At 35.1% G+C, this 27,369-nt stretch overlaps 1 protein-coding gene across 2 annotated transcripts in view; it reads right to left on the reverse strand.

The window, feature by feature from the left end:
• LOC123313335 (MICAL-like protein 1) overlaps positions 1 to 27,369 on the reverse strand; it is a 48,167-nt gene that overhangs the window by 15,112 nt on the left and 5,686 nt on the right. Inside the window, exons 2-4 of one of the 2 annotated variants that reach the window (XM_044898181.1) lie at positions 27,038 to 27,081; positions 9,554 to 9,714; positions 8,304 to 8,491 (exon numbers count right to left, since the gene is read on the reverse strand). In XM_044898181.1, the coding sequence (XP_044754116.1) occupies positions 8,304 to 8,491; positions 9,554 to 9,705 (340 nt within the window). In that variant the 5' untranslated portion in view covers positions 9,706 to 9,714; positions 27,038 to 27,081. Of the gene's footprint in view, positions 1 to 8,303; positions 8,492 to 9,553; positions 9,715 to 9,854; positions 10,004 to 27,037; positions 27,082 to 27,369 lie in introns of those variants that run through there. The other variant, XM_044898182.1, reaches the window with a different exon arrangement.

Raw genomic sequence — 27,369 nt, forward strand, 5'->3', positions numbered from 1 at the left:
AATAATTCATACTTTGACTTTCAGATTCGTCGACCCGAAGAAAACACATAGACCGTACGGTTATTGCGTTACGCAATTTGGCATAAGATAAGCATTAACCCGGTTTGGTACTGTTCAAATCTTGAAATCCTTACATATGTTCCGAGGTTGATACCAAATGCAGAGTTCTACCTGAAATATTCTCTGTGACACAGAAAACACAACATTCAGCAGTAAGTTATGAATTTATAAGGAAGAATTCGTAGAAATATATTTGTTGAAGTCAGAATAAAAAAAGTGGGCTTTGTTTTGTCGTCCATTTTTACAAAAAAAATAAAACGAGGATGTATTGATATCTAATTAGCCTAAACCAGTTCCATGCATAAAAAATATTGCGTTACCATAGCAAAGAACAATAACTCATTAGAAGTGACAGTTTGAAGTTTGAGGTCAAAAAAGTAAACCAGAGATACGCAATAAATTAAAAGCAAGAAGATGTCCACCGAAATTGTGATAATCGAGAATTGGAGTATCGAGCCATCATCAAGTCCTTGTATTTAAAAGGATTAAGAGGTAAGCAGATTTACGAAGATATGCTAAATACCCTTGGTGATCAATGTCCTTCGTATGCGACCGTGAAAAATTGGAGTGCAAGCTTCAAAAGAAGTAAATTTTCCATTGAAGATGATGACCGATTGGGTAGGCCAGTTTCTGTGTCAGTCCCCGAAAACATCGATGCAGTTCATGATATGATTTTATCAGACCGTCGAATTGGGCTAAAACGGATATCTGAAGCACTGAATATTTTATACGAACGCGTTCATCATATAGTTCACGTCAATTTGGACATGGGAAAAATTGCTGCAAAATGGATCCCCAAATGTTTGAATGTTGACCAAAAGCGTGCAAGGGTAAAAGTATCGCGTTCGATCTGTGCTCGATTTGAAAACAATGTAGACTTCTTAAACCGAATTGTTACTATGGATGGTACATTTCTACGATCCAAAAACAAAGCAACAATCGATGGAATGGCGACACTCTGGTTCTCCAAGACCTAAGAAGTTTCGTGTCCAAAAATCTGCTGGAATAGTTCTTGCTTCAGTTTTTTTCAGTTTTTTGAGATTGCCATGGAGTAATCATGATTGATTTTTTTGGATAAGAGTAAAACAATAACCGGAGATTTCTATTCGACATCACTGACCACTCTACTCAAAGGTGTAAAATTTAAATCATTATTCTCATCATATAGGATGCTCTTTCTGATGAATTTTTTCTTATGATTCAGTTTCGTCGTTAGTTTCCTCTTTAAACTTACTTCATGCTTTCAAAACCAGAGATGGAATTGAAATAACAAGAACAAATGAAGTCACCCAAGAATATAGACATTCCCTGAATTATTAGCCCTTTGAAAAGTTATCTAGAATGTTCTCGAAGTCCTAGGTAAAACTCTATAGATAATGATTACGTTGCCACGAAATACCTCACCCCTATCATTCACTTCGATATAACGTCTACTTTCTAATTCATCTTCATTTTTGTTTCGTGCGTTCCCCAGACAAGGTGGATATTCCTACAGATAACCCTGTGCCTTTTTCATAATTATCAGTGTTTTGTGAATATTCGTGACTTTTTCATTTGAAATAAATAAGCCTTGAAAATGAGTTAATCGAATGATTGGTACAAGGATTTGATGTAAGTATTTCGATTCCTACTCTAATATATTATCATTTAATTTTGAACACGTTAATATAAAAATTTTTGCAGGACAACGCCCCTGCACACAAATCTCATGTTGCCATGCAAAACATTCGTTTGAATTACTGGAACACTCCCCTTATTCACCAGATTTTGCTCCATCCGACTATTATCTCTTTCTTCAACTGAAAAAAAGTTTAAAAGGTCGTAAATTTTCTTTCAACGAGGAGGTAATAAAAGCTGTGGAGGTCTGGTTTGCAAAGCAAGAAGAAAAATTTTTTTTCGAAAGGTCTAGAGACGTTGCAGGTTCGCTGTAATAAATGTATCCAATTAAGCGGAGAATATGTTGACTAATAAAATATTTCGATATTGAATTTTGTCTGGTCAAAGACTCACCCTGTATAGTGATCCCGACCACATCAATCATAGGACAAATTTCAGAGATCAAGTAAATCTGTCACATTACATCCTGTTATAACTACTACTGCTCGTTTCGCTACAAAATTGGTTGAGGAACTGTAGGCATCCCATGCAGACAAAGTGAAGACATACTGGATTAGCAAAAAAGCTCAAGATAGTTTAAACTTCGTGGACCAAGCAAGTCGAAACGAAAAGGAAAAAAACCACTCTAGAAAAATGCATGTAGATTCTTCCGTCGATTGGTATCTCAACCAGATTTACGCTGAATTATTACAAGTTCCATTCCGCTAACAACCAGCACCGGCCCATTGTTTCAGAAACTGAACCGCCGCGCCGACAGTTATAAAATTATGATCGTTCTTCTATGGCAAGGCCGTCGGTCGCCAACAGCCTTCTTCGTATCGCGCAAAAGGGTAGAGAATACTCGCAATCGGGGTATTTTGCAATCGATACCGTCTCCCGATATCCAGAGGTTGAAGGTTAATTAAAATTGATTTTTCTCGGCCAAACAAACGCCGAGCACAATATCGATTTTAATCATTATGATTAATAAGCACGCCGGTTTAATCACGATTTTTTGATTTAAGGTGGCGTTCTCGAGGTGAACGTCGAAACTATGGGTGGTATTTCACAACATAAAATACATAATATCTCCAACTAGAATACGTACTATGATGCAACCTTTCAGTGGAACCGATACACCTATGGAAATTGCCTGAATTCTTGATCTTGAACTTTTTTTTCGCATAGAGCTAAGTGTAGAATTTTAATGCTACCCAAGGTCCTTCAGGACAACTTGGACACGTTTCAAAAAACGATAAAATACACTGCAGCATATATTGCTAATCAGATATCCTATACCGCTTCCATGAAAAATTAAAATATTGCGGTAGTAGAGTCATTCGGGGTAACTGAGCGCAGTGGGTAAGTGTGCGCAGTGCGTATATCTCGACTATGCAATGTATGAAGGAGGGGTTCATTTGAGTGAAGCAAGGGCGCAGAATCGCCATATTAGTTTTTCATAGGAGTGCGCCGTGCCACGTTTCTTTAACTTTTTATTTGCAATCAATTAAATTCACTAGTTTTCTTGTTAATTTTTAGCATCTTTGCACATTCTGCCAGGTCCAAGCTCCGAGTCCCTCAGTGTTAAACAATATTTTATTCGATCATGCACATATTAATCTAAATATATGATAAAAAATTTTAGGTTCTCTTAGCTGCTCAACTCTATAAGAACGTCAATTCAAATTTTGGCTTACTGGGGAAAGTGTGCGCGGGTAAGTGTGCGCATAGATTCATTAAATGGGCATTAGTTCAGTGAGGAATAAATTATGACATTGTTGATTTTCTTGGTTAAGACTCGATCAATATTGTCCTATTTGTTCAGAAAAATATGAAGAGCCACCAACAGGGGAATGTATCAAGTGTTGTGTTCACCAAGAATTGTGGCACGAACAATAATGCACTGCTTGTAAAAAGGATTTTCATTTTAAAGCTGTTTCATTTCGAGGGCCATATGGACTAACCCATAGTAGAGATTTTCTAAAATTATATTTCTCTCCCCTTAAAAGCTCATGACCTCGTTTCGTTATGGAACGATCAGCAGACATTGGATTTCCCTAAGTTTTTGTGGGCTAATGGCGTCCATTACGACATAAAAAAATCTGAAACCTTCTAAGGATAACGATGTTTACAGGCGACTATTAAACAACATACGCAACGCTGCTGTTCTCATCCGTACCAAGGAATGTGTGTCAATGTGTTTGTGGATAAATCGGATCTGCTGTCATAAATTGCATTTGTTGCGATCAAATCGATCTAGCAAGTATACCTATATGTCTAGGGACCGGTTGGTCAATATAGTGGCCACTTACGTAATTCACTTGTGGTCGCAATTGATTTCATATAAATATTATTGATAGATTGCCGCTTGTTATAACGAATTATATTATATTATATCGGACAGTAACTCAATGGGTATATTTGAACAGGCTCGCTCAAGAGTCTAGGAGGCTGGTTTGTGGTTTATCGATAGAAATTTATAGGATCATGGCCATATTTAACATAGTTGAAACTGGATCTCGACAACCCAATATATTTTATTTTAAAACAGTAATTCGGTGAATGCAAAAATAAAAGCTCATGCCATCAAATCCTTGTTGCAAGCTACGGATAGAGGAAATTCATGATATCGCACTTATTTTGTAACACCCTGTATACTGAGAGTTACTGAGAGATATCCAATATAAATTATTGTTTCAAGTTACATAATTAATACATTAACGTGGTTATTTTGTGATTTTAATAAGAAAAAATAGGCAATATATTACAATCAGGAAAAATTTAAACTCCAAAGAGTGGTGCCTAAGCAATTTACACTGATTTATACAAACATTTAGATCTGTAAGCTTCGTTCTTGGTGTAATTGCCACAAGAAGCGGTTACTGCCCTTAATTCTGCATTAAACATTGCATCAGTAAGATTTTTTAGTGATCTTGTATAACTCGCGAGTATTTTCTAGCTTGGACAATAAAACCCTTTCAAAACTCTCTCCTCATTGCTCAACAAAATTGCATATTATTGAAGATGACGATGATTCAATATTTACAATTTAAATAAAAAAACACGGAAGATATAGTCAAATCGTAAATATTTACTTGAAACAAAGAGCTTAGAGCTTCTAGGATGTTGTTTGAATAAACCAGGCATTTGAGGCAAAAAATAAGGAAATTCATAATTGATATCTACTCACATGCGTAGGATAATTCAACAACAAATCATGCACATCGACCGCTATGCATTAAATTTAATAGGTTATTAATAACTGCAACATTCATAATTACACTACTCTTGGACATAAACTTCGTTGTTGACTTCATAACTGGATTAATGCCTCTATTTGGATCCGACTTTGTTACATCATGTGACGATGCAGATTAAAAGCAAATATCCGTTTCGAAGTTTATGTATGTATTTCTTCTTGATTCTCGTGTCAATGGAAACGTTTTTCCCATATTTTCTGAACGCTCAATCAATTCTGGATCCGAATTTATAAATAAAATGGTGGTTTTATACTTCACTAAATTGTTTCGTTTTGCATTGAAATAGAACATTCAAGGCTGAGGACAGAAATTCTACTTTGTCGAAAAAATATGAGCCCAAACGAAAAAGAATAAGAACAAAAAGTTTTGGATTTTCGACATTTGAAAAACTAATTCTAAATTCTAAAAAAGTTGATGTCAGACTCTTGAAATTCGAAGTCTATTGGCTAAATAAGATTTGATATACAGGGTGTTTGTAAACAAATACGAAGGACTTAGGGAGATGAAATGGAATGATCAGTAATCAGAAGTGCTTGTAAGTTTTTTATTTATTCCGAGAAAAGTATCGACTGCATCGAAATTTTGCAAAAGACTTTTTTTTCCAGAATTGAATACGAAACTATAAGAGAATTTTATTTTTCGAAAATCTATCCCACGAAAAAATTTTCAAAGGAAAATCAAAAAATAAAATTATAAGGGGTTATTTTCAACCCCTAATAATAAAGTTATGAGATCTAAAAAAATTGTGTGAGTAATATCTAGTTTGTGCTTCATATTATGTATAGTTTTATGACTCAGTGTATTTTAGAATCCGTAAAAAAAATTAAAAACTGTCAACTCGTCATCCCTTCCAAAGGCTGTATCTTAGAAGGGAAGTCGATTTCGAAAAAAAATTATAGGAACTACCCCTGCTTATTTTCATCGAGGAATCATCTCCTTAAGCCCTTCGCATTTGTTTACAGGCACCCTGTATACACTTTTCGAGAGTATATCTCGAGTAGTTTTGAAGAAATGAAATTTTGAATTTGTGGTGCCATTTATCACAGTTTTCCCCTTTTTCATGTACAATTATACTGATAAAGCGCCACAAAACCTGGCTCAGTTGGAATATCAATATTTTTGTGAATGATGAACATTTTTTTATTCTCTTCACCTACATTCTTATCTTATTCTTCCCGAGACCAAACTGAGGGACCGACGGTGATGAAATTACCTTATGCAAATCGTCATGGTATTCGATCTATTCGTTAGCGCCAACTGAACAATAGAATAACCTTAATATTATATTGCTCAATTACATCATTCCCAGTAAAAGGAGACTTTCCATTTCGAGCCGATAATCGGCGATCAGACATCTGCGATTTTATCTTCTTTGTTTGCCGGCGCACAATATCGTTAATCAATTTCGCAACGAATATGCATATTATTCCATCCGCACTTGCATCATTAGAATCGCGTTACATTGAAACAATAACGCCCAGTGGTGGCAATTAGAAACTTATCTAATTGACGCCATTAATAATGCGTGAAAGATTTGTTGTTTACCAGATGCACAGAGCTCGAGAGTAATGACCGCCGAGCCTCTTTCCGATTATGAGAAAAAAGAACCTTATCGAAAGATTTTTTCAGATATTGTATACTATTTATACTCCATTCATTTTTATAAAAGCACTCGGTTAGCCATGGAAATTTGACACATTCCACACTGTACAGTACGAAAATGTGAGGTTATGACGCGTGTCAAAACATTTTTGGGTTTTAAATCAGCGCTATGTTGTCCGTTCTACGTCAAAGTCTCAGACCCGTTCGCACCAAACGCACTTAGTGTTAAGTGTCCCTTAAAATGAACTCTTAACTTAAATTACGTTGCACCAACTGTTAAGTGACATTTAAATGGCTAAAGCTAGCCTTAAATTTAAGCGCTCCTGTAATTACCACTTAGGTATTTAAGGGCGGAATTCTAACCTAACATAATTTGTTGAACTGGCTGCAAAACTTCCCATTTTTGATGGATTTTGAAAATTGGATGAATTCATTACTGAATACCAAGCCTTTTCTTTTGCCTTTATTGTAATGCCATCAGTCTTTTTTAATTTTCAATTTGGTGTCACAAATCATAATATAGTTAGCAACAAACTCTCTTCTTCTGTTGAGAAGTTGAGTGTCTTTCGTAAATTACCACCACTTTCTTGGCAATCATTCACCGTATTCGTACTAACAAGGGCAATAAGGACATTTTCTTCACGTTCCTCTTCAACATTAGTAAAACAAATTCACACAAGACCTTACAAAGAAAGTGTTGTACTTATGTATATAAACTTAGGTACCTTTTATTTGACAATCATTATCATTATCAATATTAATGTTAATTCAACAACAAAAAGTTGTTACTCTTTGATAATATTATAATAATATCCTTGACACTGTCTGACAGGACCATAAAGTTAGGTTAATGAAATGACAACGATCATCGGCAACCGACCAACCAATGAAATGGCTTTATTGGACTAGGATGAAGTTGCACCAAAATAAAAAACTGAAATATCACTAGATATAAAAACTTAAGGGCACCTTACTTAAGCCACAGTCGTGCAACTGGGAATAAAATTAAGCACCCATTAACTTTAAACGAGGCTTAGTTAAGTACTCCTATTAAGGGGGATTGGTGCAAATGGGCCTCAGTAATTACGTATTTTTCACAATGTGAATTTACTTCAGAGAAAAAAATGAATTTGAAATTTATTTTTCGCATAAATGAGTACTGTGTCAATACTAAAGTGTTCATTTTTCAAATTATAATTCCAAATTTACCGTTGCAGGTCTTTTTAAAAATAAAGTCCTCAAATGCCACCACCTTTTTGGGCCTTTGTGTTCTCTATTTGTCTATCAAATTCGCTCCTATACACGGTGTAAATGATTAGTTGCGAGAAAATTCAATTGTCGAAAAAAAGTGTGGGCGTAGGTGAAGGTAAACTCCTGCTGCGAAACACGTGTCACGGTTAAATAATTGTTAAGTTTTGTCAATAAATGATAAAAATGTATGTTATTTAATACCATATAAAGTTCTACACAATTTTTTCCGAAGAAGAGGAGTTGTTCTTCTGCAATTGAAAGTAGGATTTGTTAGAAAACTCTCCAATACTGACTAACTGAAAAATTTTCAAGGACCTAAAACTGCAGGATAAATTGCAAATGTCATTCTGAAAGATTTTAACATCGTCGACAGCGTTAAACAAGCGCCCACATATTTTGCTGGGAGCTGGGCTCTTGAACAAAAAGTTCTTATCGCGATTACTTACATACCGGGAACAATCAGTCCATAATGTACTTGTAACGTCAGAATAGATAACATTATGTACTTCAGACATTTTTCTGTACTTTACTCACTTGAATTTACAGCGAAAACCTGATAAAACTGAGATAAGTATGTGAGAATGGAGAGTCGATCTGGAACTGCGTATTCGACCATATCTTCTGGTTCTAGGAGAGCTGGAATGCCAAGATGGTCCTCTGCTATCCTAAATGCCAGATTGTTATTGTTGTAGATGTCATTTTTGTTGAGTTTGGAGAAATCTCTGAAAAAATATATTTCTTGAGTCTTCGAGTTGAGAAATTTTATTTATCATCAAAGTTTTGTTGTTTTTATTGTGGACGTTAGTTGAGAATCAGCTATATCATAGGTCGTACAGATGATTAATGCTTTTAATAACTCATTTTCTCCACGTATGCAGGTGTTTACGAGGATACGAGGTTATTAATGTTCTTATCGTCCAGTCCTAAGAGAGTAGTTTGTAGACATAAAATTTCCGTTTCCTCAGTTTAACCAACTCAATGTTTACTCTCTCTGAAAGATGATTATAATGGAACTGGTGGTGAATGAAAGCGCTGATGTGGAAAACCTAAAGCTAATCATTGTGAACATGTTCACTGAATCATCTACAAGATTCTCCATAAGAGAATCGAGTGATCACCACATCTCTGAATGTCAATTCAAAAATGACGAATTGCAAATGGTCATGGTACTTGGTAGTTACATTATTTTAATAGTTTTGTACCTACTAGTGCGATTTCCTAAGAATCGCTCAAACTCACTGCTTGTATAACCAAGGCGTCAGCTTTATGAATACTACACTACTCAGAGGTATCCCCTCTGCTAGTTAAAATTAGGTACCAAATGATTTTAGACCAACAAAAATTCAATTTTAAACTTTTGTCGAGGAAAAAAAAAACATACAGTTTCCAGTATGAACTTGCTGCGGTCTGTCGGTAAGTTGGATATAACCATTCTTTTTTTCGATTTTGAGTTAAAATAATGGACGAGATTACAAGGGCGGTCCTAGACTGATTTTCTGGGAGGGGTAGTAATTGAAAGAACAATTGAAATTTCAAATTAAGACTTCAAATAACATCCTGCAGGTATCCCTAGGTAGCATTTGCAGTCCCATATTTTTTCTTAAAATTGTACCAGGAATCTCCCCCTTTCATTTCATTATAATTGTTTTTTCTCAATTTTTTCATATAGAAAATTTAAAAAATCGAATTCGTTATCGGGAGGGGGGGGGGTAATTACCCCCTTTACCCACCCCCGTAGGAGCGCCCGTGCGAGAATATTGAATTGGAAATGATAAAATACTCACATTAAATCCGGCCTGAAATGGTGAATGATGGCACAGAATGCCAACCCATCTCTCCAAGATGTTGTCATATTCTCAACTTTTACACCTGGATAACCTTCCGTCATCCTCTTACACCACAGCTCCAGCCCTCTGGTACCCCTCCTTTCTCCCATCTTGTGGTTCTGCAATAAAAGGTTCCAATTAGACGACGGATGATGATGACATCGACAACAACACTAAATGCAATTCCAGAAATTGTGTTCGTGAGATGTATAATTGACTCCGCTAAGAACAGTGTTTTTACCACACCTACGATACTCACAGTTACGCTGTTGGTTCCTGAACATTTAATTAGGAAGATAAGAATTTCGCAAGACAATAAATTTCAGGATATGGCGAGACCGTGAAAGAATAATTCTACACGTAGTTTGATCTTATTCGCTCTTGACATAAGTCAATAGTTGTACTTGACATATTTTTGTTGTGGATCGAGGCAACGAAGTAGGTACTAGATATGAGTGGAAGAAGGTTTTTCATTTGATAATTGAGGTAGTTATATATCCTCTTAATTTGTGCATATACAAGGTGTTTTCGAAGGTGAGGCTTTTTTTACAAAAGGAACTCATCAAAATAAGTCGTTCAACCAAAAATTGTCTATATATGGCTGAGATACAACCCCTAGAAGTTCGACAAAATTTCATTGAATTTCAAGTAAGAGACTGTGGAACGTGACTCCAGCATCGCAAAAACGAATCAACGAAACAAAACATAAACATATGGCTGGACAATGAATGGTTCAGTATCAGGTTCATTAGGATTCATTAGGATTAGATGCATCAGGTCACTTTTGAGAGAATCACAATTGTTGTATCGTGCAATTTGAAAAAAATGTACAAAATCGAGGCAGTTTCTTGATGAAGTGCTCATGTTAGTTATGTTGAAAAAGTGCTATGATGTTTCCCCATTTCATCCCATTTTTACAACGATTGTTGGAATGTTCGGACAAGAAGATTGTGATGCCCATTGTGAACAAATTCGTGAATTATTTAGACGAACTTTATTGGGGAGATTTCTAAGTATTATTCTATTTTTTATACTTGTGTCCAAGTCTCTTCTGACAGTTGGTATCGAAATGAGCCATTTCATAAAATCGTATAAGTTACTAAAAAATAATGAGAACAATTCGCCAATCCTAAGTTTCCATTTTCATTACCACGTAAGTATCGAACGAGCCATTATCCTAAACGAAACCACACGGTCGAATCAAGAGTTACTGCTTTGCGATCATTCAGCTAACGAAACGGTCTAGGGTCGTATTGGGATCTATTTCAGTAATCATTTTCAAGCAAATCCTTCAGAGAAATAAAGTGATATTTTCCATTCAGATCGAATCTTTCAAAAGCATAATGAACAATCTTCAGATGATTACCTGAAGATGCATTAATCTAATGTGAGAACTAAAACGCCCGCGGATCATCGAACAAAAATGATTAGTATTACCATTCTTCATTTATCGACCAGTTGTATTTCTTTACAAACAAAGGTCGCCAAATCTTTCCCACATGGAGAGAGCTGCATCGTGAGAGAGATCTACCAAATTAATTATATTGAAATGTTAAGTAACACTGACTTGCACTTTCCAGCGATCTCGATCGCCATGCAATGGTTATAAAGAAAATGGATTCCTGCACTGCAAGAGAGTGTTCTTTTTATCATTCAAACGTCTTCCCTAGTTATTAATGAAAAATTGCTTTCGTATAGAAATGCGAAGTTGACATTTTAACTTCCTGCACATCGAAGAAAGTAGTTTTTACCATCTGCGACGCATTCAAGTGAATGTCATCATGGGAGAAGTTATGCAATTGATATTAGTAGCAGAGATATCCTGATCTGTGGAGAATTTGATTTATCGATCATGCAATGATGTTTTTTCGTACAAGGAAACTTTCATTGTCGATAGTAAAAACTAACAGTATTTTGACGTCTGTTGAATGACAGTTATGGCGTATGATCAAAACTACAGAAAGACTGAGTTAAAAACATCTCGAAAACTCAGGATAGAAAGGCATTTCAAGAGAGGTATTACTTATCTCATTTTACCTATTCAAAATTTAGGGATTGAGGTTTCAACACTTACAGCGGGTTTCATAAAACTTTAATTGTCTGATCAACGATTTGACAATCACTCGATTTCTGAAACGAAATCACTGAAACCTTTCCATTTCTCAATATATTGATATAGTACCAATTGAGAATAATTGAATGTACGTATAAACATCATAATTTGATGAGAGAATGATATTCTGAATGATCGTGACTGAATTATCGATTAAAAACCAATTGACGTCTATTCGTCAATCAAGCGTTGATTCCCCGATCAAGTTTTATGAATAATCACGGTATCGATGGAGTGTAGATTATTATACGACTTGAAAATACTTTTTATCTCATCTTTTGAATACATGCGAGATAAGTATCTTAATTAAACGCATGCGTGCATCGTCAAACTATGCTCGTCCGCACTGATCCAACGCATGCGGTTTTCGCCAAGGACGCCAAGCCACGAATTACTCGAACTGGCATCTGTTTTATGGCCATAACTCGATGGTATTAAAGTTCCTTCAGCCGTTATTGCCATTCTGGAAACATTCAAGACACGTCAAAATCAATTTCCGGTGTTCCAATTCCATGGAAGCTTCTCTTTTTGCGCAACATCCAATAATTCCGAAGCGCAAAAACCTCTTCCTCGCGTTTGAATTTCCTGGTTTCCTGTGAGCAGCGGTCTGATTCAATTAACTTCGTATTTGCACTATATCAAAACCGGCATTTCGCGTTTATTAGAACATAATTTCAGAGCGATTTCTTTCGACTTTCTCACGCGCCTTGCGGGCGAGAATTTCTAATGATTATCGATTATTATTTTCGAACCTTGGACGGGATTTATTAGAACTGAAACAGATTACCGCTTTTCTGAATCTAATAAGAGGCCTGGTGTACTAAGAAAGTGGAGATGAGTGTTGGGTGTGAATTTTGAACGGGTTGATATCTTCACCCAGTAAAATGTCACAGCGCCAGAATTGATTGATATAAATGGGATGCTGTTTGGATTATTTTACCATTTATTCTTAAAAAAAAACGGTTTACCAGTGCAACGTCGAGGATATGCACCATTTTCTAGTTACAAGCGTTTTTATGATTGAATATTAAAATAAGTGTTTAGAATATTGCTAGCTCTATTCTATTCAAAACCAATTCTTGATCAATCGTCCTGGGATCTAATATATTGCTTAGTGACGAACAGCCGGAGGAAAAGTAAATCAGTACGAAAAGTGAATCAGGACGAAAAGTACCCGCCATCAAAAATAGTGGACTTTCATTTCGGAAATTAGTACGGAAACTGTCATTTTTTGTTCAGGTCGACGAAAAAAAATATATTTAAATAATTATGTGATGTTATCGTACAATATCAGAAGGTTTCCGATACGATTTCAATGTGACATTAGAAATGGCTGGAGATTTCATCAGATGAACTTTATGAGAAGAATAGCCGTTTTCCGAGATTTTAATGACTGGAACTTTCTCGATATTGCTGTCGCTCATTAAAAGGCAGTTATAGATGGGCGATCTATTCGGCTTTGTGATTTTTCAAATAAGTGGGTTCACTTCGTAATCGGAACCAATTAGGGATCGCGAGATAATTGGTGAAACCGTTGCAAATCAGCGACAGATTCCCGGAAGTTTATGTATTATTTTGTAACCGGATTATTCGTCAAACGTGATTTTTTCTCATCAGGAAGAATAAAAAGGTAATTTCCTTCTGTGGTATCAGTTATTTATTGATCATTTTCAATTATCGCAACGAACCATCTGGCATTCACATACATTTATTCATATACAGGGTCTTTTCAAAGGAGAGGCTTTTTTTTGACAGAATGTAAAAGTCCTCAAAATGAGTAATCCCACCGAAAATTGCCTATATAAAATATTCAAGATGGCTTAGCTATAACCCCTAAAATTTACACAAAATTTCAAGTATGGGACTGTAGAAGGTGACTCCGGCATCGAAAAAACGAAAGAAAACATAATAAACATACTGCTTGACAATGAATGGTTCGGTATATTCGACTCTATTTCATTAGTTGTATCAGGTCACTAGAAAAAATTGTTGTAACGTGCGATTTAGGGTGAAAAAAGAGACATTTTTATGAAAGTGTTTATGTTGACAACGTGCTATTATTATTACCCTGTTTTATACCATTTTTAAGACGATTGTTGGAGGGTTCGAACTAGAAGAGATTATGATGATCATTGTGAAAAAATTTGTGAATAATTTATACGAATTGTATCTATTGGTAAGATTTTGAACTAATAGGTATATAGGTACTATTTTTTTTACACTTGTTTCTAAGTATTTTTCTGACAGCTGATATAGAAATGAGTCATATCATGAAATGGTTCAAGTTACTAAATAATAAGTTTCCTAAACGAAACTATATGGTTGAGTCAGTCATCACGAGATCAGTTTTTTCCCATTGCTTTGCGATAATTCAGATAACAAATGATCTAGAGTCGTACTAGGATCTATCTCAGTAATCATTTTCAATTTTTTCTTCAACTTGGTCATTCTGAAAGTTTTGTATAGGCGAAACGCTTCATTTTGTCCAGTTCTATCTCCTCTTAAAAAAAAACACACCTCTAAATCCACCTTGTACTAGTATGATTGAAGTGGGTGAAAAGCAATAGAGTTATTCACAACATTGCTGCTTACCTGAAGAGGTGGCACAATGTTCATCAAATTGTGAGAAATATTAGATTTATTGTGTAATATATCAACTATACAATCAGGAGAAGCATTTTTTCGACAGCAGGTGGAGGTGACACTCATCAAAATAAATCATTTCACTAAAAATCGTATGTATAAGACACTAAAGATGGCTGAGCTATAACCCACTGAATTTGAAAGGATATTCATTAGAAACTATGTATATTCAAATATTCTGCTTTGGGTGCAATCAAATGATTGCCAATTAAAACCGATGAATTTGCCAAAGGAAGTTGTTCCCCAACTTCGGAACAAATAAACTTGCCATTGACCCAGAAGCAGAGACCCCGAGTGGTTTTCAAGGTAAAGCCATCATAAACCTGACTTGGTCAGAAAACACTGTTATTTTCACCTAGTTGATGCAAAGGGAAATAATGGTACAATACAATCGAACCGTTTCGTGCATGGCTGATCTGCCGACAAAAACAGAGGTATCCTAATTGTGTGAATCGCTGGAGATTTATTTAGCATTTATTCGCGATACAGTTAGCATCGCATTGCAACACGTAGATGTGCCAGGGTCAGAAAAGATGGACGTGCTTCAATTAGAGCGGAAATTTTGAGTGGTAGATTTAGTGGGTGCACTCCAGTGACTCTATATATATATGAGACTTTTTTTTTTGACAAAAGGTAGAACTCATCAGAATAAGTCGTTTAGCCAAACATTGTCTCTATAAAATATCCAAGATGGCTGAGATACAACCCCTAGAAGTTCGACAAAATTTAATTGAATTTCAAGGGACTGTGGAAGGTGACTCCGGCATCGTAAAAATGGAACAAAACATAAACATATGGCTGGACAATGAATGGTGCAGTACCAACGGTCTAGGGTCGTATAAGGATCTATTTAAGCAATCATTTTCAATTTTTTTTTCAACTTTGCTATTGTGAAAGTTTTGTATAGGTGATTTTTGGGGACACGCTTCATTTGAACCTGTTCTACCTTCTGTTGAAAAAAAAGCCTCACCTTCAAATACACCCTGTATATACAGGGATGGATTTAGGGGATTCCATGCAAGTAAAAGTACCAAAAAGTTAATGTCACTCTCAATAGATTAATATAAAAATTGTTGCCATTTCTTGACATAATAATTTTTGTATCTAAGATTTGTTAGAAATTGTTATACCAGCAGTAAAAACCCCGGCACTAAAAATACATGGATTTTACTTATAATCATAAGTATGACATATGATTCGTAAAACTACTCTGAAAATGGAGAAATGAATGACATATTAGCTCCCTCATCTTTTCAACATTATTTTTCCTTTGGCAATCTTCTTGTTGGACTAATATATTCCAACAGGAAGTCCTTGAGAAGATAAAACTCTCCCAATAGCTTACGTAAAATCTATTATTATACTTAGTGTATAATCACCGGACAGATGCAGAGATAAAAAGCCACAGAAATGCCCTACTTCAGCTAAGACTGCATCATCAAATATGCAAAAAATACGGGAACTGTCGGTAGTGGTAGGAAAATGTAAATAATTGCAACTTTACTCTCTCGTTACATGATGAATTGACCTGGAACAACTCAACTTCCTGGTTTCCTAGAACAGGTTCGGCAGATGTCCCAAGAAAAGTAAAAATTCGATGAGAATTGAATATTAATATTAGGAAACCATGAGATAAGAATTATAATATCGAGTCATTCTATCTCTATGGGATACTAATAAAATCAAGTGGCTGAGGGATATGAAGATAACGAAAAATTCGGCTCCGATATTGTTATGTTGTCTTATTGAATCTAATAAGAGATGAATACAAAATTTTTTAGAGGTAGAGCATGGAATTGACCAATTTATACAACTGTAAAATTCCCAAACAATACCTCGTAAAGAGCTGTGAGAAATCCCATTGAACATCTCAATCCTTAGCAACTCATCGAGTCTCTTACATACCACTGTGAGGATTGAACGAATACCTAGCTAATTCCTTCAGCAAATGCAGAATGTACAGGTGTTCAGAACTGCTTTTCTGCATTTTTAACGAGCATATCAAGACCACTTCCACTTTTAACTGAATACTATTCAAGTTCTTTCATTTATGTGGGCTGGAGTTTGAAAGAGGTCTCAAATCCTGAAATCGATGTAATCTGAGCTGAGTTTTTGGTAATGGACGTTATCTAATGAATATTTTAACGTTTTGTATAAAAAAAGTATGCATTACTCTTATTTCCTAATATAATGCAGCGTTTTCGAGTGATTTGATGTTCAAAAATAAAAAATATCTGTGGCTATATCTATTTATCAGGGCCGAATCGAAAAAAATCGTATGGGAAAAAAGTGTTTCTTTTGACCTCAGGAATCTAGGTATTGTTACAATATTTATACGAGTCGAAGACTCGGACTGTATATGGCAATATATAGAATATTTTCCATTATAACTGCATCAATTCCGAAAGAAATGAAATTTTCGGAAATCAATGAAAAAAAATTCTAGTAGCCCAGGTATGTAAAGTTTGAAGACCTGTAATTTCATCCTCGGTTTCAATTACCGAAATCTTATATCACTACTCTTCGTATCGTCGATCAGTAACGTAAGATCCTCCACATACGTCAATGAGGATTTCGTGTTGTCCATCAGGCAGAAAAAATTGAGAAGTAATAATCAATTTTTTTTACGATGTACAACGGTACCTGTTGCCTTGTCGACCTACGTATCAACTTCAATTCGGAGCATGATAACATCGACTTGTTCACGATTCAACAGTTATATCATCAATTCTGAGCGATTTGGCGGACTGATTACTTCATCTGTCGTACCGTAGCTTGTCTGCGCTCGGTATCCTCGAAATCTTTGTTAACTTTCGTCGGAAGTAGCATCCTTGCAGAATACATACCGGTGAATGATGGTTATAACATTTTCGTGGCATGTAGACCCTGAGTTAGTCACGCAACACAACGAAAAGTATGAGGCTGAATCAATCAAATTCAGGACCATCAGTGATGAATGCCTTTCTGATGAGAAGGAGACATGCAAGATCGTTAGAAAACTGAACAGAGATTATAAATAGTTCTTCACAATCTTCACTTATTGACTAATCAATGGAGATTTCTTCCCACTTGAATCAAGACGTGAGTACTATGTACCTAAGTGTAAACTTCAGTGAGAACTTCAATACGCATTTCGGTGGGGTAAAAGGGGTGTGACAAATAAAGGTTAAAGTGCGACGCAACATCCTACCCCTTTTACATCAAAAATCGAGTTACTGAATTCAGGATATTCCATATTTATAGCTAAATCGAAAGGAGTGCCAATTTAAGCTTCTTAGAATTTCGATATTACCTTCAAATCACTTCCGTCAATATTTTTATACGTTTTACAGCCTCGAAGACCTTCGTTGCTTTATTTGCCATATTTACGAGTCATTATGACTTACACGGTGAAGTCCATGAATGGATTTTCTGCCATAAATTATATGACCTATGCGTACATTCGATATTTTTGTGAATAACGAGGTTTTGTCTCAACGCAGCAGGAACATCAGAATCGAATAGAACATTTCCTTTTCAATTTACATCGGAATATGGAAGAGGGTTTTCACTATCCCTTTTTTGGATACAGGAAGTTCCTAACGAAGTGAAAGAGAAAAGCAAGAAGGCGGCTTGCATATAGAAGTTCATTCCATAAATTGATTGTAATGGAAATAAATAAATACTAATTAAATTTCTATTATAAATACATATTCGGAAACGATTTCTTCATTCTTGGAAAAATCAGTTTTTTCATAATTATTATAGGTACCTATTAGCTGAAAAACTATCTTCACCAAGTAGGGAACTTGCAGTCGTAAATTTTTCTTCATTCTACAGATGAGTGGATAAATTTGTAAAAGGTTTTATGGTTACACAACCTGAAATTGTGGGATATTGGCGATCGAGAATTAAAGATCTTGTGGGTAGGTTTTTACAGAGAAAATGGTTCATAAATGAAACCAAAGATAAGTAACATTTTCGCTTTTTTGTAATATTGGTCTAAAACCCCTTCCCGCACACAGCATTGTGTGTGTTGTGATATTTATAAGATCATATTTCACTCATGCAATGAATCTGATCTACGTTCATTCAATTTTACAGAGTGCCTATAAACAAATGCGAAGGACTTAGGGAGATGATTCCTCGATGAAAATAAGCAGGGGTAGTTCCTATAAATATTTTCCGAATTAGACCTCCCTTCCAAAATACAGCCTTTGGAAGGCAATGAGGATTTGACAGTTTTTAATTTTTTGTACGGGTTCTAAAAAACACTGAGTCATAAAACTATATAGGTACTATATGAAGCACTAAGTAGATGTTACTCAAACAATTTCTTTAGATCTCAAAACTTTATTATTAGGGTTGCAAATAACAACCCCTTATGATTTTCCTTCAAAAATGGTTTTCGTGGAATAGATTTTCGAAAAATAAAATTCTCTTATGGATTTCCATTCAATTCTGGAGATAAAAAGTCTGTTGCAAAATTTCGATGCAGTTGATACTTTTCTCGGAATAAATAAAAAATTACAAGCAGTATACGAAGGTCTATGAGGCATATAGTTGATGCATGTATTTTAGCGGGATGTAGTCATTCTATGGAACACTTATACGATGAAATGGAATGAACAGTGATCAGAACTGTTTGTAAGTTTTTATTTATTTCGAGAAAAATATCGATTTCATCAGAATTTTGCAAGAGACTTTTTTCTCCAGAATTGAATGGGAAACCATAAGAGAATTTTATTTTTCGAAAAACTCTTCCACGAAAACAATTTTTGAAGGAAAATCATTATTTTCAACCCCTAATAATAAAGTTTTTAAACCAAAAAAATTGTAACATCTACTTAGTGTGTATAATATATTATGTATAATTTTACGACTCAGTGTTTTTTAGAACCCGTAAAAAAAATCAAAAACTGTCAACTCGTCATTGCCTCCCAAAGGCTCTATCTTGGAAGGGAGGTCGATTTCGAAGAAAATTCATAGGAACTACCCCTGCTTATTTTCATCGAGGAATCATCTCCCCTAAGTCCTTCGCATTTGTTCACAGACATCCTGTATTTGCCTTTCCACAGCCTTGAAAATTATTTACTTTTTTGGAGTTTGGGCTCAAAGTGACATTTGTCTGAGGCAGGTAGTGTCAAATCCCAAACAGAGGAAAAAACATTTGTGATCTAAAACAAACAGGATATTAAATTAATGAAGAATATAAACAAATGTTGAAGTTCACAATAAAAAAATCTCATTGGAGATATCTAAGTACAAAAATTTTTGATTTAGTTTAGACTTTGGGTGTTATCGAAAAAATGCAAGAAGAATTTGCCACATTTTAAATAATAGTAGTAACATACAATGACACAACAAACTAGATGATTCAAGACAAGGTAAGACTGTGTGCCTGGGAAAAGACACTAGTACTCTTTCCTCAGCAGAGGTAACAAAGATAAGTACACAACATTTTTCGAACACTGATTATAATATAATCGAATTTTGATCAGCTGTGTTGGGCATTAATATTTCGATAACTGAATCGAAGTAATCGTTCAATCTTCCTGACATAAAAATGTTTATTGCATTATAATTCGAGCACGTTTCGGTCTTCAACCAAGAATCGTATCGTTAATGCCGTATTAGAGGTCCTTAATTATGTGCGTATACCACATGCAAGAAATCATTATCGTGATAGCGTAACCTTGTTCATAACCTATCCGAGTTGATATAAGAAACTAGGTGAGTTGAGGTGAAAGTAGCTAGAGCCTAGTTAATTAAATCAAAATTATCGAACTCTAGAAAAACAAGTCATTTCGTTATTAGAAGCGTTGAATGAGAAAGAGATTCAACAAATTGAAAACAGCAAAAAAACAGTCGCGTTTAGAAATCATCGAGTTAGAAGAAAGCCGCTGTAATTGCGGCAATTTCAACACATAAGAGGCTTGTTCTGGTCAGGTAGACCGAAGAATGATAAGCAATATGCAGTGAAAATGGAAAACAATATGACTCAGATAAATCATATTTGGATTTAAAGGATTTCTTATTATCACCCATGCCTTACCATATGGCATTTTAACTGCAAATATACCTATATTATAATGATAGGATTTCTAATACTCTCAATTTTGAATGGCAATATACAAGGGGCACCATTTCGAAATTAAAAGTGAGGGGTAGCTACCATTTGACTGTCAAATAATATAAATTTTCTATCAGACCTTCAGAAGGTACTGTAAAGCCATTCAAAGCGGTTTTTAATCTTTTTAATTATCTTCCCAAATATAATCAAGAAATTACCTGTGTACAATAACTTGGACCTCCCTCAGAAAAATACATATAGTATTGAATTTCAAAGATCCGGAATATCTCGAATTCATTTTACATCAGAATTTTAGAATGCATTCACCTCCACTCTTAGCAAAAGTTCAATGCGACAAATAATCACCCTTCTATGTTCTGCTTGGAAATCAAAGTATCAATATTTATACAGGGTGTCTTAAACTCGATGGCCAATGAGGGTATCTCGACAACTAGAAGAGTGAAAACCATAGCCTTCCTATATCTTACATCTTTCGTCTCTCGAGTAATTAGCAAAAATTGTGATTTTTTGACTATTTCGAAAAGACCTCATGACTTCTTTGTCTTTGAAGTTACAGACCAGATGCTTGAACCTTCTTCAGGCACTTTTTCACGTAGAATCCATCAGCATTCTGAAAAAATCTTCCTTTTTTAGAATACAAAGTAGAGTTGTGTTTTCATAATGCTTACTACACTGCGCAAAAAAATTAACGCACCGAATCTTATGTGAAAGAAGAGAAATGAACAATTTTCAAAATACTGAAATGCTGATAAGTGATTTAATACTTGGTATTTCCACCCTTTGCGTTAATTACAGCTCGGCAACGACGGTTCATACTCAAAATGAGTGATCTTAAAATGTTCTGATCGAATCCTTCCCAGATTTCTCCGAGTTGGATTCCTAAGTCATTAAGAGTAGCTGGATGATTTTCTGAAGTTCACAGCCTTCTATTGAGGTTGTCCCAAACCTGCTCAATCGGATTGAGATCTGGACTTCTTGAAGGCCATTCCATTCGAGTGACTTCAACCTCTTCAAGGTACTTCTGAATGATGCGCGCACGATGGGGTCTGGCATTATCGCCCATAAAAATGAAATTTTCACCAATGTATGGGGCAAATGGCACTACATGCTCTTCAAGAATGTTCCTTATATACTTATCAGCATTCATAGCTCCATTATCAACGACAACTAGGTCTGTGCGAGCAGTCAAAGATATTCCACCCCATACCATAATCGATCCTCCCCCGAAACCAGTAGTATTCATGAAATTGCACTGAGCATATCTTTTAAGTGGACGTCTGTATACAAGGAAACGTCGATCACAATGGTAGAGGTAGAATCTAGACTCATCTGTGAAGAGAACTCTTTCCCAATCGGCATCTTCCCAATGGATATGCTCTCTCGCAAAATCCAAACGCGCCCTTCGATGGGCTGGGGAAAGAGCTGGGCCTCTTGCCGCGACACGAGGCCTTAAATCATATTCTCTGAGGCGATTTCTTATTGTCTGAGTGCTAATTTGCACCTCATGAGTTTGCTCAAGCTGAATTTGAAGCAAACCGTTGTCTCAACGAAGAAACTCTCAAGTAACGTTCTTGAATGGCAGTTGTTACCCGTGGTCTACCCTGTCCTGGTCTTCGGACATTCATACCTGTCTCCCTGAATCGCGGCAACATTCTGGACACACTTGTATGGGGAACTCCAAACCTTTCTGCAATTCTTGTGTATGTCCACCCTTCTTCTCGCAAAACTACCGCTTGGGCACATTCCTCTTGGGTCAAATTGCGTGTTTCGCGTTGCATAGCGATCGAGTGTAGAAAATCAAACGAAAGAAAAACTATTGATCACTAGAATTGATCGAGAACAACTGATTGTAGAATGTAGCCAATACATTCAAAATCTGATAATATCATCTTTTTTTATTCCTGCTGGGAAAAAACATCTGTATTGAAGAAAACCGTTGAAAGTGGATAACATATGCATGCATAATTCTGATAAAAATAATTATCATTGAGAACACCTTCAGTTGTAGAATAAATTTGAGATTTCCATAATGTCCGTTAATTTTTTTGCGCAGTGTATTATCGAATTGAATTTGTGAATTCTGAACTGAACTGACTGCTGATAATAATAGATATTTCCACGTTCTCAGAGCTCTTAGAATAAAATTTGGACCACTCTAAGGTTATTAGCCACATAGTCCTTTCAAGTTTTCTTCCAGCCCAACATTCGAGAACATTTCGTCTAACTGTGCAACATGAATAACATGTTATCATTGTTTTCGATATTTTCACATACACGAAGAACTTATTCCCATCCCATGGAATAATGGCTTCGCCCATTAAAACGAATACTACATGGTGGGCAAAGAACCGTTATGAAGGCCCTCGTCAGCCCATTAGTCGTTCAAACAAAATGAGAAAACATCATTTGTTACTTATACGTACATAGCGACCGCAGAAAGAGTTGAATCATATCATCCGACCCATCTGTTAGTTTTGGATATTAACGAGAAATTAGATAGATGAAAGATGTTCACCGATAGCAGTAACGCGATGGGCTAAGGTGCTTCTTAGATAAACAAATTCGTTTTGATGTGACACCGATTTCAAGATAAGCGCTTCGGATTTAAAACGAGGTGAAGGTGATTTTTTTTTAGAACTTTCTTCGAGGACAGGTTTCACTATCGTAATCGGAAGCGATTGAAGGAAGTTGAAATTAAATCGAACATGTGTTCGATACCGGTGTATCCTGAAGATTGGATTGGGGTTGAAAACTGATACTGGGAAGGGGAGTTTAAATACTTGGTGTTCAGAAGGGCTTCTTCCGGATGGCTCTCTGATTTCTAACATTAGGTCATGCCAATCTTTGGCTTCAAAAGGGTTTGAAATTTGTGAAGCCTTACGTCTTGACATGTGACCATTGTATAAAGACTGCTAGGTAGTCTTTATACAATGATGTGACCATTTCTCGACCATTCCGTTCATTGAATAAAGGGTAGAGATAAAAGGGAGGAATTCTCTTTGTCGCTGAGGTGGCACGACTGTTCTCTTTAGGGTCATTCATTCTTAACCTCACCCAAAATTAAACTGAAAACTACTCGAGATATTTACATGAAATTCATACTCAGAGCCTAATCCGGGATGACGAAAAAACCCAAAATATTTTCATGCTTCCGTCACTTATACAGGGTGAGTCTCTGACTCACTCAATTTGTCCCTAATAACTTCGGACAAAAGTACCATAATATATTTTTATTTTGGGTATTATTCAACGTAAGAAGATTCAAAAATTTCTAGACGTGTTACTGAAGCCATGTGTGTATTGATTTTACTTCTTCGGGCCATTCACAAAAATATGCCAAATTTGTATTCGGGCATTCATCAGATAGATGGTTTACGATTTGGCAACGGCGCCTACTAGAAAATAAAAAGAACAATGGCTTGTTTATAAAATAACAGCTATTGATTTACAGCCATCATAAGACGCCAACTCACTGGCGAGCCTCAACAGCAACCGGCCATAAAAATCTCATAAAATTTTAAGACTTTTCCCGTTCGTCGCAGACTTCATAGACAGCCATCTTTGTCTATCTCTTCAAGGTAGTTTATTTGTTGTCCTTTATTATCAACGCATATTTCAGTCGATGTCGCCAACTTGTGCAATAGAAAGGAAACGCTTTAAATTTTAAATACCCATTTTTATTTTTCATTTTTAAGTACTTGAAATAATTTTTTTTTGGGAAACTGTTGAAATGTTTACATCAAAATGTGACGTTTCAAAGATATTTCATAAGAAATACATAATTTTCGTCAGAATTAGTATTCCCTATTGATCTTATCAAGATATAAGTAAACGATGGCTGAAACTCTATTCTATCTACCATTGCTCAAAACCAAGTTGAATAAAATTTCCGTATTGAACTCTCTATTGGAGAGTTCAAATTTACGTTCCTCCTATTGAAATACTAAGGTGTCTTCTCTGCCTCATAAAATCTTTACAGTCACATTCAAGTGTTAATGATGGATGTTACAGGTTACAGGTATTTCCTTTGTGAAATACTACAAATGATATGGGTTTTTATGATAGAAAATTGCAACAATATAACAAACAACTCCAAATGTGAGCCAGGAAGGTTACTAACCGCATATACATACATTCTTATCGTTTAGCATACGTTTCAACTTGCGTTTTCTACTCTTATCGAATGTTTCGACTATTCACGTTCAAGGCTGAAGTAATAAGCGAATTTATTACTGATAGCGCTCTATACTATTCGTGCAATTATCGACGGCTTGGAGAAATATCAATAGGAGTACTTGAACCATTACCTTCGCCTCCAAATCGGCCAAGTATACCTAATTGCAAGGGTGTGGTACCTGCCTCTTTGCTGAAGTTGTGGACTGTAATTAAATTGTTAGTTCTCTGCACTGAACTTTAACACTAACACTAGTACGGGAGAATTGTATTTTTAGAGGCTCCACAATGACCTTTTGCATTTCAATGAATGGCAATTAAAAATAAGAGAATTGAAATTTTCGGAGAAATAATACTATTTGATTCATTTTATTTTTGTAAGTTTAAGATTTAGTTGAATACTAATGGGATTTGAAAACTAACGTCCAGTTTCATAATCAAATTTAAAGTCACTTTAAGCAAAGCTTCCTTTACTGTAATTTTTACGGTTTCATAATCAAACCTAAAGTCGCTTTAATTCTAAAGCTTCCTTTAACCCTACTAAAAATGACACTAACGTCCGGTTTCATAATCAAATTTAAAGTCACTTTAAGCTTAAAGCTTCCTTTATTGTCATTTTTAGTAGGGTTAAAGGAGGCTTTAAAATTAAAGGTTTGATTATGAAACCGGCCCTAAAGGAAGCTTTAAGCTTAAAGTGACTTTGAATTTGATTATGCAACTGGACGTTTTAGTAGGGTTAAAGGAAGCATTTAAATTAAAGGGACTTTAGGTTTGATTATGAAACCGGCCGTTATGTTTTAAATTTAAAGTGACGTTTATAGACCATCATTTGATGGTAATTTATTTTCAATTTTATGAATGTCAGACTTCAACTGCAAAAAACCTTCCTTTCCGAAATATTGAAAATAATAACCCAAAATGATGCAAATAGCTTAATACATCCTATACAGGGTGAGTCTTCAACAGTAGATTCTTGAGATCGAAAGAAATCCTTTTTCCTTCACCAATTTTTCCGAATTGTCTAGGTTTAAAAGATACAGTCTGTTGAAAAACCATAAAAAAATTATTTTTAGTTCTATCTACAAAAGGTTTTGTCGAATGGAATGAATTTCGGACTATAGTTTTTCATTTATTTGATGAATTTTTTCGAACACAAGATTTTTTCTAGTTTTCTTATTGTGACCATGACGTACCATAAAACTACCAAAAATTCAAAGAACCCAACTCTTGAAACTAAGTTGGACGCTATCTAATGAAGATTTGAAAATTTCATAAAATAAAAGCGCCGTTTTCGAGTAATTTGATGTTAACAATTGAAAGAATCTGTAGAAATTGAAAAATTGCTTCCTTTGACTGAATTCAACTCTGTTTAAAAGATCAATAGATGTGTAGTGTCACAGATTCAGCTAGTTGAAGAAGCTGAAGATAATTTTGATTTTCCAGGGGTGGCACAGGTCATTATAATAATTTAAAATGGCCATATCTTTTTATCAGGGCCGAATAGGCCCTGGGAGAAAAGTTATTCTTTTGACCTCAAATATCCACTTCTAAAATAAAAGTACGAGTCAAAGACTCGCCCTGTATATTCTGGAGTTTCATTTCAATTAAATTGCTTATTTGCAAGAAATGGAATATCTACCGTGTCAAATAAAATTGACCATAATAAACCTGAATATTTAAAATACAATATTCATCTGAAAGTCTTTTCTATATGCAACTTCCAAGTACAAAACAACACAACTTATTAGAAAAGCAAAGGTTCAACAGGGGCAGCAGATATTTATGTCTGGATTACGACTGATTAATCATACGAACACATGGCTCAAAACAGATGTATTATTTTCATGTCATTGGCCTGAAATAGAAATAATAACGAGGAAAAAAAATTAATGATTTCTGGTACCTACTAGATTTAAAAATGGAAATTGGATCTAATTAAAAGGAGAAAATATTTATTCACGTTTCTCTTTGTAATTCGAAAACAACTCATAAGATTTTCATAATCATTCGGAAATTCTCGTAAAAAACTCTCACCACTTCGAGAAAGAAGTATCGCAATCACTCTGTATATACTTGCAAGACTACTATTATAACTACTATTATTATGTTTTTTAAGAATTTACTATTAGATATTCATCAAATTACTTGACTACATCCGTCATAAAGCAAGATTTCCAAGAATTACTCACTCATACCACAGCCCTCTTAAGTTTAAGAGGGCTGTGCTCATACATATAAGATTTCTTAGAAAATGAATTACATGTTATTCTTCAATATTCGCTCATCAAGTGCAAAAGATAATGTCAATGTATATTGAATAGTTTGGAATGGAAAATGCACATATAATGCATTTTATGAATTATATTTTTTATACAAAAAAACTTGTTATGCGATGGGTGTGGATTCAATACCATAAATGATAAAAAATAGAAAAACCTACCTGTAGACCTCTGGAGTTTCCTCAGTAATTGTTTATGTTGATATCTATAACAAAAACAGAAATCATGAGCATGTTCAGAATTATTCAACATTCATTTTCACAAAATTATATTTATATTCGCCCTAATTCACATACCCTAATGATTATTTGAATATTTAACGAAAATAATATGAATTATTATATGCTCTCCTTCCTATAATTTAATCTGTAATATTCTTATTCAACAATATCTACAAATCGAACAGAGTAGGTCATTACATGTCGCATGAAAGCGACAAATCATCCTCTAAGTGAAACTTTTATTTCACACGAATGAATGCTCTATCCTGTTA

The sequence above is a fragment of the Coccinella septempunctata genome, chromosome 5 (genome assembly GCF_907165205.1).
Source record: "Coccinella septempunctata chromosome 5, icCocSept1.1, whole genome shotgun sequence".
Lineage (NCBI taxonomy): Eukaryota > Metazoa > Arthropoda > Insecta > Coleoptera > Coccinellidae > Coccinella > Coccinella septempunctata.